A 12,606-nucleotide genomic window follows, 5' to 3' on the forward strand; every position below is an offset into this window, starting at 1 on the left:
ATAATTTCCACCTTGGGCTCAAGAAATGGAAAATACTGTGATCAAATCTATTGTTATTTTCTAACCATCTGTTAGGATCTGTAGAGTTTATGGAACTGCATAAACTGGAGAAGCAATCTCACAGTAGCAGCATAATTAGTGCATAATTACAGATACTGAACAGTGCAAGGGGCAAAAGAATCTGGATAAAAAAATAAAAACAGTACCTGCTGCCAAGCTGTTATGTATATGACATCAATGTGACAGATCTGAATACTGCAAAGGAAAGAGAAAACTGTAAAGGTGGTACTTAAATATATATTATATATAAAATATATATATATGGGCATATATACATATGCCCTTTTAAAATTGACAAGTAACACTTCCCCCCCTTTAAAACACATGTGCACATGCACATTTCAGACAGAACTCAGCATGAAAGTTCCAAGAAGACTTAAAGCAATTGTTTTGAATCAGAGAACTTAGCCCACGTGCCAGTCCCACAAAGTATGAAATAAGTGGTTTATAAGGTTTGCATACTTCCACAAAATGGAATTTGTCAGGTTATTAGTTCATAACACGGACTAATTGCTTTTTGTAAATTCTAGCTGCTTCCCATTACAATCCTGAAGGATTTTTGTGTGCATTTGTTATTACCAACCCATTGTATGCTAAAGAGGCCCTACAGGGAACATGTATATTGTAACTGGCAAGGACAACACTATACGGCCAATGCTCAACAATACGCTTATGGTTCAAGTGACTTTATACACTCATTACTGCTGAGAGGCTGGTACTTTTTGGTCTCAAATGCCAGTGCATAACTTGATTATCTGTTATCAAGCCTGCAGGTACACTTCTTTGTAAAGAAACTGGGACTGTACAGATCAGAACTAGGTGTCTGACTTTTACCATTATCGGAAACACAGCTCCCACCATACAGAAAGGAGCTGAAGGTGCTGTGAAGGTTTCTAACCCTGACTGAAATGAGTTTTCCCCAGCTCTCTCGGCCTAGTCCCTGGGGGCCAGGCACAGCCGTTGCGGGGCGGGACGCCCTGAGGAGAGCTCCCTGAGCGCGACAGGAGCCTGAACGGGCCGGGGCCGGTCCCGTCCCAGCGCAGCGCGCAGGGCACACGGCGTACCCAGACGTTTCCAACGGCAAGCCAGCCTGCCGGGAACGCTCATCTACGCCTGAAAATAGTAGCGTGGGGACAAAGGCGAAAATTCCTTAAAAAGACCAACCAGCGGCAGCAACAGCTCCCCGAATCCAAGCCTGTGCCGGCGCTACCGCGGCTGGGGGCAGCGGGCGGGCGGGAGGGAGGCGGCAGAGCCCCCCCGTTACCCCTCCTCAGGCTTCTCCTCAAGAGCAGCGGAAGCGGTCGGGACCGCGCCCGGGGCGTGCCGCGGGACTGCGGGCACGGCGAGCGGCTGCGTGTGTGTGGGGGGGGCCGCTCCCCTCAGGAACCCTCCGCAAGGGGCAGGGGTTCGCCGCCTGGCCTCGGCGCCCCGCCAGATCGGCGCCCCACCAGATCAGCGCCCCGTCAGGTAGCGGGAGCGCGCACGGCGCGCTCGCGCGCCGCCGCCTTCTTTCTCCTCAGCGGCCCCAGGGCGGGCGCCCGCAGGAATCCCACCACTCCCGCCGCCGCTCCCCTTCCCCCCCCCCCCCCCCCCCCCCCCCGCTGTCCAAGCGGCTTTAATCGTCTCCTTATATGGACACCAAAATGTCTGACGTCACCCCACGCTGGGAAACCAGCGACCGCGCAACCGAGCTTGCCCGGGAAAGGCGGCGGGGGAGGGGGGGGGGCGCTGGAATGCTGACGGACGCGGCTCTGCGCCACTGGCGGCGGCGGCGGCGGCTCGGCCATTGGGCGAGGGAGGCCGAGGGGGCGGGGAGGCGCGCGGGGCTAGGTTGTGGCGCCTGAAAAGCCGCCGCTTGGCTGCCGCCGGCTGCCAGTGCGGGGTGGGCGCTGCGAGGCACGGGCAGGAGAGCGGCGGGTTCGAGTCCCGCCTCCGCCAGCCCGAGCCGGGAGCCGCCGCTCCGCGCTGCCGCAGCCCGCCGGGGAGGGGCGGAGAGCTCGGGGTGGATTCGTGTTTTTTTTTATTTTTTTATATCTTAATTCCTCCCCGTTTTACTGCTTCCGCGGAGGCCGCGGCTTTCCCCGTGCGGTGCCAGCCCACGGGTCCGGAGTTCCGCAGGAGTTTGTGCGGACTTGGGGCCGCCCCGACGCTGCCGCCATGCCCGTCTTCCACACGCGCACCATCGAGAGCATCCTGGAGCCGGTAGCCCAGCAGATCTCCCACCTGGTCATCATGCACGAGGAGGGCGAGGTGGACGGCAAGGCCATCCCGGACCTCACCGCCCCCGTCTCGGCCGTGCAGGCCGCTGTCAGCAACCTGGTGCGGGTGAGTAGGGGCGCATGGCCGGGCCCGGCCCGGCCGCCTCCGCCGCTCCCCTCACGCAGGTACCCGTTAACGGCCGCTGCGGGGCTCAGGCGGCCCGGTCGGAGCCGTGTCCGCCGCCGGGACGCGGCGGGGAAGCCTCCCAAAAGCCTGGTTTCTGCCGCCTGGGCGACGAAGTCCCTCAGAGCCTGTCTGGGTGCCCCCCGGCTGCGAGGTCTCGGTGCGGCCCCAACTGTTGCCGTGCTGCCGCCCGGGTGTCCCGGGGGCCGCTCCGCTGGGTTGTGAGCGGTGCCTGGCGGGCACGGGCTGGGGGAGGAACGGAGCCTCCCGGGGGGTCTCAGGGGGCCTTTGCTGCTGGCCTGGGCACGGGGAGGGCGAAGCTGGAGCCGTTGGTGGCACAGCCGCCGCCGAGGGTTGCCCTGCTCTGCTCGGGTTCAGCCGGAGGTGACTGAAAATCAGCCTGAATCGCTTGGTTTCCTGAGAGCAGCTGGATGTAGCACGACTTTTCAAGGCACAAGTATTTGCAGTGTAGGCTCTTCAGCCTGAGAAGTGCGAGTGACTAATGGTAGAAGTGTTTTCTATTAATACTTTTATGACCAGCTGCATCAAAAGTACAGCAAACTGTTGCAAAGCAGAAATGCCTTGCTTGATGTAGAAAGCGCTGAAACACTGCACGCTCGTGTTTCCGTAGCAGTTGGTAATACTTACCTTGCGCTTCGGTTAGGTTCATGTACAGACGCTCAGGATTCATTTTAAAACATAACACACCTCTTGCTCAGTGTGATTCCTGTAAAGTTCTTAACCTGTTCATGGCAGGCATTATCTCTTGCCAAAAAACTTTAACTTTAAATGGAATCCTTAAAAACAGTTAAAAGTGCGTCACTGGTAACTGATAGATGCATTAAAATACTGAAATTGTGAGGCTTGTGGGTATAAGAAGCTGTCAAGATGACTAATGCAAGTGATGTGTTTATTAGATTTCAGCCTGCAGTACTTGTTGCTGCAATACTAATTCGTCACTTTGAGGTTCTGCAGTGTAACTGTGGCTTCTGGTCCCTGTGACTCCATGACGTACTTCTATAGGATGTACTGTTGGGAACACTTGTGCTTCTTGCTGGCTTGAGCTGGAACTTGTGAGTTCTAATGAAGAGCATTCTGTCTGCAGCAGTGAACTGATCTAGTAGGTATATTGGCTGTAAGGGTATGAAGCTGGAGTGTATGAAATACTTTTCCTTGAAAGGAAGACTTCAGATTAAAGCTTTGCTTCTGAGCTTAGTCTGTATCACTGGGTTGTGAGATTTATTTATTTATTTTTTTATGCCCCACCCCAAGGAAACCTGGTCTGGTAAAGCACCATTTATTAGAGAAATGCAAAAACAGAATTAGTTTCTTCCTGCAGCTTGCTAATGCCAGTTCTTTTTTCATTTTGAGCCATTGTTTTGGAAACCTCTGACTTGGTTTCCCTGCGTGCTAGCTCGATAAGAGGAAAGGCTGTTGAATTCTATTTTTGTGTGGTAATTCACAAAGAGCAAACAGAAGTGTAACTTGAGTAGGTACGTAAAAGCAAAGACGTCCTGGTTTGGTAGAATACAGCTTTGACTACGCAAAGAAAAACACAGAAATAAAGTTATGTTTCTTATCCAGAGCTGTGCTTTTAGTGCATCATTCTTAACATCATCTTTGAAACTGCAGTTTCACATAAGCAGGGATATTTGTTCAGTCAGGTTTTCTAATTGCTGGTCTTCTAGTGTCTTCAGAAAAGAAATTGCCAGTGTAACCAAGACAGCAATGTGGCTGATAGTTCTCCATGTTTCCTGCTCTGTTTGTCTGGGGTTCACCATGTAGTGTAAGTATTGGAAAATGTACATGATGGTGAATACTGACCAGCAGAGAAATCACACTTTACAAGTGATAACTTGCCACATTGCAGCACCATTTACCAGCTCCTTAGCCTATAGTAAGGGCACCACAGTTTGGAAGGTGCAGTACTTAATCTATGTAATTATTGCATTTGTAATTAACTGGTAGCAGTGTTGGAAGAGCTGAGACCCTCCCTTGTGCAAGGCCTTAGGAGGTGCCCTGCGTTGGGAAATGGGCTAAGAAATGAGAAGATACCTCCCTCAAGGAAGGAGCCACATGCAGTTATGTTCTTTACAGTTAATTTTGTTAATATTCCTGAGATACAAGTAACACAATATCTTATGTCTAGGATGGAGCAGAATTTGATAGTCTTAAGTTAAAACGATTTGATAAATCACAAGGGAATCTTTCTCACGTATGTCTTGACAACAGACCTCTATGGGAGAGCTTTTCTTTCAGTTTGCCATTCGATATTCATTTCTGTATTTTCTGTCTGAAAAGAATGTACTATATTTCTAAGCTTATATGAAGCTACCTTTAGCTTTGTGTTTTATTTAAGGTTTGCACACGCAGAGACATCTACTAACACCTATTGTAGGTATGCTTCCTAGTTTCCTGTGGAACTAGTTGCAGAGTCTTTCTAGGCAAGAAAAAGTTCAAGTCATTGTTGAAATCAATTAAACATTCACCTAAGTTAGTCTTTCACCATGTTAAATACCAAAGACTTGTTTTTCTGTACTTCTATATTAGTTTCCAATATATGTGAGTTGGATTCTACCACTTCTAGAGTATGCTGATAGGGGATAACCTTGGTAGAACAGTCCAAATAGTTTAAGTCACTTGATGACATTTGTTAAATATGAAATGAGGTACATGTTGCTCATGCAAAAGTTTTGCATGTAAAGATAAGCGGCAGATATTTTCTAAATTACCTTTGACTGTATCCAAGAATGAGAGGAGAAGTTTCAGATTAATACCAGAAGATGAATAATGTACTAAATGAGTTTTTTAAACTGAAGATCTTAATATTTTTATTGGCTGGTATCTGGAATGGATGTGTGCCATTTATGGAAGGCTTGGGGCTTGGCTTAATATTTCTTGTAGCTGAAGATGTAACACTGAAAAGACAGGACTGGTTAGAAAAATATTCGTCAACAGGCAGGGAGTAACTTGGGGCTTGCCAAATGTTCTATTACTTTAGTGGGCAGTTAAATGGAATTCAGAGTACTGAGTGTTCAAACTTCACTTGGAAGGAAAGGAACCTTGTGGTGGTTTGGTTTTCTAACTCTTTTGTAAAGTGTTAATCAAATATTTACCTTTTAAGGAGGGATTTCTATCAAAGATGACTAATGATAATGCAGAACACGTAAACCTATCACGCACTATAAAATGTAACTTCATCACTTCATAGGTAGAAAAAGATCTCTACTTTGCAATAGTGACTTTACTAACATTTATGTTCAGAGTAATGTTATGCTACTGCTGAACAGAGAAACCAAATTCTGCCCTTCCTTTTTAAGCTCCATTCACTTAGTGTCTTATATGGATTCTGGCTTTGTGTCATTACAAGCATAGACTACCCTTGTCACTTCGCGCTGGTGTTGTGAAAACTGAACTGTTTCAGAGCAGAGTCCTAGTGGTAGTGCCAAACATTGGCAGTTCCATAGGTGAAGCAGCTGAGTTTGACAGATAGGGAAGTAATTCTCTGCATGAGAACTAAGGTAACAGAGGGAACCTGTGAGGAGACTGAAGTATGCACAACTTAAACACTGGAGTGGGGTCAGCAACTTGATGTTGCCTTTTCAGAGGCTAGGTTGTTGAACCAGATCAATATTCTGAAAGAGTTGACCTGCTTTGCTTGAGACCATTACCAAATTTCTGTCCTTCATCTCAACTGAGCTTGATCTATTTGAGGCAAGCGATACCGGTGGGAAATGCTCATAACAAAAGATTTGTTAGGTGTTTGTGGTCACAAATGAAGTGGCTGAGATTGTGCAGAACAGATCTGCTCAGACAGGTCAGCATTTCCTCTAACTGATGATGCAGCTTCTGCCTTCTTGTATTTGTGCTATCTGTGCTGCCCTCTTGTATTTGAATCTACGTGTTCTGTAAGTGTTTGCATGTGTCCAGTTTCTGTTAGATTATCTTTTATGGGGGAAAATTGCTTTGCTCTCTCTTATGTAGTTAATTATAACATTTCTCAGAAATGTATTTTGGTGGATGCTGTGATGTATGCATTTGTTCAGCTACTGAGATTTGGAGATTTGTGAAACAATACTGACATCTTTCTGCAGTAACAACAGCAAACAGGCTGGGCTAATCAAGCGTAAGGGTCTCTTAGATGATGAATGTCTTGTCTTGCAATCATGGTTTATCAGATGTTACCTCCAAGTCCTGCTGCCCAACATTAATGGGTATGATCAAGATTAAGCTTAACTGGAGGTTGTACTAGATGAGAGCAACACTGTAGCATTGAGTCAGGCAGTCATTCATGTCAGGTTTCTGTCACTTCCTAAAGTTGTGAGGTCAGTCTCTTCAAACTATCATCAGCTGAAGCACACCCCATCCATGCACAGCCAGAACCACACAGAGGACTCATGAAACAGGAAGAGTTCTGTACTAGTGCTTAGGCAGTGGCATAAAGTTTTAAAACCAAAAAGAAGCATGGGAGAACGACGTCTAGTGTATGTGTAGCAGCTGTCCTATCTCATCCTAGTGAATGAAGTGATCACCTCAAGCAATCAGTGTGTTTGGGGTGCACATATGTGAGCCTCTCAAGTGTGACAAGTTGCTGAGGCTTGCAGGGCTGTACAGGAAGAGATGTCACGTTTTTCTTGGACATGCTGTGAATTGCCTGCTGGTACCTGCAGCCCGCCAGACTGGAAATCACTCATAAGTTTGTGGAAGATGCAGCCTGCCTTGAGACCCTTGTCACAACTGCAGCAGTAAGTCAAATGCATGGCTAAACACCGTTAATAAGGAGAAATACTCCAATGGTTGTGGATAGCAGACTGGAAAAACAGCGTTCTCATCCCTAAATGGTTTCTTCTGGCATAGTTGGCTTACCTGCATCTCAGGATACACAAGACAGGAGTGAGCTCTTGGGGACAACTTTGTGGTTTAGAGGAAAAATTAACTTGCACTATTTCTATTAGGAGCCTTGTGGAGAAGGATGGAGATGAAAAACAGTGAGCTTTTTCTGTATAGAGTTTTCTGCACAGCACAAAAGAAGGCTCTCAAGTCAAAGAGTCTGCAGGAACTTGCAGAGTTCCTTTTCTTGATGTGTGTAACTCATCAAGGGAGATGGATACATCACCGCCATCTCCCCCCCAATTTTATTGTGTTCTTATTGTATTGTATCTTCATGCTGAAAGACACATCTTGTTCTAGTAGCTCATCTGAACTACCCTGTGTTCAAACTTACTGCCAAATGGCAAGTGAATGAGAGTACCAGAAGAGCCCTGAAGATCTTGTGAGAGAACAGACCTCTTCATTGTAGGCTTCTGTTCCTTATGGATTGTGGAAACGTGATTACTTTTAGGAATGAGGTTTTTTAAACAATTGTTTTTGGAGAAGAACACTTTATCTTGGTGTACCTGCAATTTCTTTAGGATTCTTTTACCGTGTTGTGGGAACAGTGGACACATGTTCTGAGAGCTGATAAAACCAGTTAGGGTGTATGCATGGGGGTGGGGGAAAGGGTGATTAATGATTAATTAGAAAGAAAGCAACTCTGTAATCACAGAGCACATCATAACTTTTTTCTTGCTTTTATCTGTTAGGGATCATCTTTACATAAGTAATAAATCAGCTTCTGATTTGAGTGGAATAACCTTTGTTCTTTTGTTATATATGAAAACTTAATTTATACCAGTCTCTTCCATTAGCTCCAAAAGGAATCTTTTGTTTTCTGTTCCTTTAAATGTGTGTGGAGATGGTGGAGGCCTTCATTTGTAATTACAAGCAGCTTGCTCTTGGGCATAAAAACTGAGAGTATTGTTCAGCAGTGGATAGTCTTACAGTGGTTCATTGGGCTAAAAAGTTCCATATGCCAACAGTATGGTGTATACCAGTCCTGCTCTGGGAAACTCAATATTTGCTTTCTACTGTATAAGTGTATCCCTCCACAGGGAGGACTTCTTAAATCCATACTGAGGGCCAAGGCGGAGGGGCTTCTTGCTCCCAATTTCTTGCAACTTTAGTGTGTCATGTAGTTCTACCTTGTGCTTTGAAGCTAGAGGATATTCTTTTTCCTCACAGGGGTATCAGACTGTGGACATGAATTCCATTAGAGAGCTTTAGCAAAAGAATGAACCACATGCAACATAATTCAGTATGTCTTACAGTTGGAGATGTGTAGCTTGATGATATCAGCAGGGTAACTTACAGGTATCTTTCTCCTTCCCACTATAGTTGTAATTTAGATTGATGAGGCAAATCATTAAGGGGACTGGGTGGGAGGGGGGAGGATAAGCAGTGGTTTTAAAGAAGTGGTGAGCAAACATGCGATGTTAATGCTAGCTACAGGAGATCTCTGAAAACATTAAGTGGTGGTTGTTGCAAATGCTAGGTATGTTGATTGGGTTCCACATCTGCTTGAGTTCTTAAACACAAACCAAATGAAATTATTGGCAAATGCTTGTCCAAAGGACAGTATGGTCTGATTTGACACTGTATTGACTACTGCTTAATTTTGGCAGTGGCCTCACAGAGTTAAGACTACTTTTTTTTTTAATCCCCGCTTCAGCTTGTATGCATTGTTCTGAAGTTCTTGTTTCTGACTGCATTTTTTTATTGGGTCTTTCTGGCTTTGTTTTTTTTTTTCACTTCTGATCTGAAGACAGAGCTAGCAATATCAGTTTTCTTCTGTTGCCAATTCTCCCTCTGTAAAGCAAGTCAAACTGGCAAACTAGATGGTAAGAAACTCTCTACATAATGATGGTTTTCTTTCTGCAGTGAAAAATTCTGTTCCATCATTTGCTCAGTCAAGTGCTGAGAAGCAATTATTTCTGATATAGACCCTGCCTCAGTAGCCATGGTTTTTAAATCTTGGAAAATGTTAACACTCCTGGCATTAATCTTTAAACATAACAATAGGAATTTGTATTTGACATTGCCATTATCAAATTTGGACATTAAAATACCTTTGTAACTGTGTACAATTCATTTAGAGCATGGATGCAGAGTAGTTAATGTTTCACTGCATAATTTCTTTTCTCAATTTTTGACATTAGGCAAGAGAACTAAAATATAGCATGTTCTATAACTGGAGTCTAAAGTAACAATTTGTGTAGGTGCATGGTGATGCAGCACACATGGGTGGCTGTTGCAGGTATCTGCACTTCAGAAGACACTTTAAGCATGTGAGATGACTAGCTGCAAGAGAATTCAGATGATAAAATAAAGGCTGGATCTTATTTTCAGTTACAAATGCTTCACTAATAAGGATCTGTGGATCTCTAAAACATGAGCTTAGCGTTCTAGCAGCTCAAAACTGAATTGGTAAAATGTTCTGTATAATGTTTGGAAGTAAGTCTGGTTTGTCTCTTTAGTAAGTCAAAACTATACTGAATCTTTAAGAATGTGAGGAGATTGCATAGAGAATCAGTGGAGGGTAAACCTTCCCTTTGTTTTGCCTAACTATTCAAGTCTGAGGAATGACTTGCATTGGCCCTGTCCTGAGACAAGAAACAAAGTTTTTTTTTTTATGAAAACATGTAGAATTCATTTTGAAAGAAAATCTTATTCTGGAGGATCAGAACATTTACTTTAATTGGGTAATGACCAATGGATAACTAATGAAAGGGGAAAAAAAAGAGGGAGGGAAAACCAACCATAATAAGTCTCAAAGCCTTGCCATGATCACTGAAACTGTCAGCTTGTACTGACTCCTTGATGACTGCAGTTTGGATAGCTTGTCTTCCCCCTGAGAGAAGGTGTGTTGGAGTGGCTTCCCAGTAGCCTGACTCCCTAGCCGGGGTAGGAAAGTGATGATTCACGTCAGAGTTATCCAATAAAGAGCAGAAGACAGAAACAAACTGTTCCTGTAGAACACTTGTGTGTCTTGCTGCTTTTGGCTTAGAATCCTCATTAAGAGATCTTGAGTAATAAAATTGCATTTTATCTTCCATCAATGGTTATGCTCACAGAACAGTGAATGTGACCTGATCTCTGCACTGAACATCTATTTGCCTGTCTCCAAATTTACTGAGTCTCAGGGACCTGGGAACGCTGAAGGCAAGTCTTATTAGTAAAGGCTTAAGTGAAGAAGGCATCGAGTACCTCAGCCTTCTGTTCTATCACCAGGCCCCCCACCCATTCAGCAGTGGGCCCACATTTTCTGTGGTCTACATTTTGCTGCTGGTGCACAAACATTTGTTGTTGTTGTTGTTGCCTTTCATGTCCCTCACCAGTTTTAACTCCAGATGGACTTTGGGGTTGACCACATGCTTGCATACTCAGTGTCTCTGTTTCTTGCCTGAGTCACCTCTCCAGTTTTCTGCCTCTTGTATGGTTCCTTTTTAAGTCAGACTTATGTCAGGAGCAGTCTGTTCCTCCATGCAGGCCTCCTGCTATCTTTGCTTGGGGTGATATATTTTGCAGCTTGAAGAAGGTGATCCTTGAAAACAACCAGCTTTCCAGAACTCCTCTTCTTGCGAAGACTGTACCCAGTGGGATTTCTTCAAGCAGATCTTGGAGGACAAAGTCTGTTCTGAAAGGCGAGGGCCTGATTTATCTTTTTCCTGCCTTTCAGGATCCTGAATTCTGCCATCTCATGGTCACTGAAGCAAAGGTTTCCTCTGACATTCCCTAACCAGTTCTTCCTGGTTTGTAAGCTCAAGGGTCAGTGAAGTGCCTCTTTGAAGCTTAGAATATCTGACAGGAAAACTATAGTAACTTTTCTTTGTAAGCACTTGTTTTATATTGATTACATGATAGCCTAAGAAGGCTTACATGAGCAAGTGACATGCTTCACCTTGGTCCTCAGATGCACACAATGCATAAATGAAATGAGGAATTACATTTAGGGAAAGTACATGCTACTTGGGCTAATTTTACAATTTTATGCTCAGACTTCTGTATGCAGTATAAGATCATAGAATCATTCAGGTTGGAAAAGACCTCTGAGATCGAGTCCAGCCTTTAACCTAGTACTGAATTCCACCATTAAACCATGCTGTGAAGTTCTACATCTACACATTTCTTGAAGACCTCCAGGGATGGTGATTCAGCTAGTTCCCTGGGCAGCCTATTCGATTGCTGCACAACCCTTTCAGTGAAGAAATTTCTCCTAGTATCTGGCCTAAACCTCCCTGGCACAACTCGAGGCTGCTCCCCCTCATCACTTGGTGCTTGGGAGAAGAGCCCGATTCCCACCTCGCTACAAAGTCCTTTAAGGTAATTGTAAAGTACAAAGATGTTTGGGTATTCAGCAGCCATTCTATTCTCATTGCTCTCTAAACTCATGTTTAGACAATTTAAAGTAAATCTTGTATGATAATTCCAAAATTGTCTAAGTTATTTAACTGTTCCAGAAGATCTACATCATTAATTCAAGACAGCCTTGGTTCAGGTTAGCAGTAGGCAAAGACCAGAAAGCAGCCTTCTGTGAAGATTGCAAGTTAAACATTTGTAGTTCATAAGGGTATTCAGGAGTACTTGGTATTCTTGTGGTGGTGTTTATCTGGCAATTGACTTGTTTATCTGAGTAGATGATAGGACAGACTTGCTTTTTGACATTTGATGAATACACTGATGATGCTGGGTGTTTGTATGAATATCTAAGATGGGCGTATCCCTCCTTAAATGCTGAAGAGCGCATAAAAAAGGTGATGGAAATTAATTTCTTGAATAGGTGAAGTCCCATAAGCGCTAAAGTAACAGTGAATGATGACTTCTGTAACCACAAACTGTTTGGGACCGCTTTGGCCTGTAGTGGATAAATCATGGGTGTTGCCTTACTTAAGTCAGTGTGATGACAAAGAGTAATGAATGTTTTTGTATGTTGAACAATGTTTGTTTTTGATGAAATTAAAAAAAAAAAAGGTTGTTCTATAATGAAAGGAGCAGGTGTGATGACATGGGAAGGTTATTAAAGGCCAAACCAGAAAGTCTGTGTGAACTTGCCCAGTTGTAATCTTAGAGCCACTTCCTGGACATCAGCTCTTCTGCAGGCTCCTTCTGTCAAGCAGGGAAGCTATCAGAAGCTGTGATCTGGAATGTGAGTTTCTCCAGCAGCGTTTCTTCCTCTGCTGTCTTCCAACCTTTTCCTGCTTCTGGAAGAGGCTGCTTATTGCAACTCTCTTTGAGGAGGGAAACATTAATAAAATGTTCTTATGCAGGCCATGTTTTGTTTTCATTAAT

General features: G+C 44.5%; 1 protein-coding gene across 3 annotated transcripts in view; it reads left to right on the forward strand.

Moving 5' to 3' along the window:
• The first annotated feature begins 1,919 nt into the window (after nt 1-1,919).
• Nucleotides 1,920-12,606, forward strand: part of VCL (vinculin) — a 64,099-nt gene continuing 53,412 nt past the window's right edge. For 2 of the 3 annotated variants that reach the window (XM_083845178.1, XM_083845176.1), the window contains exon 1: nt 1,920-2,385. In XM_083845178.1, the coding sequence (XP_083701304.1) occupies nt 2,218-2,385 (168 nt within the window). In that variant the 5' untranslated portion in view covers nt 1,920-2,217. The remainder of the gene's footprint in view (nt 2,386-12,606) is intronic. The other variant, XM_083845177.1, reaches the window with a different exon arrangement.

The sequence above is a fragment of the Anser anser genome (genome assembly GCF_964211835.1).
Source record: "Anser anser genome assembly, chromosome: 7".
Classification (NCBI taxonomy): Eukaryota; Metazoa; Chordata; class Aves; order Anseriformes; family Anatidae; genus Anser; species Anser anser.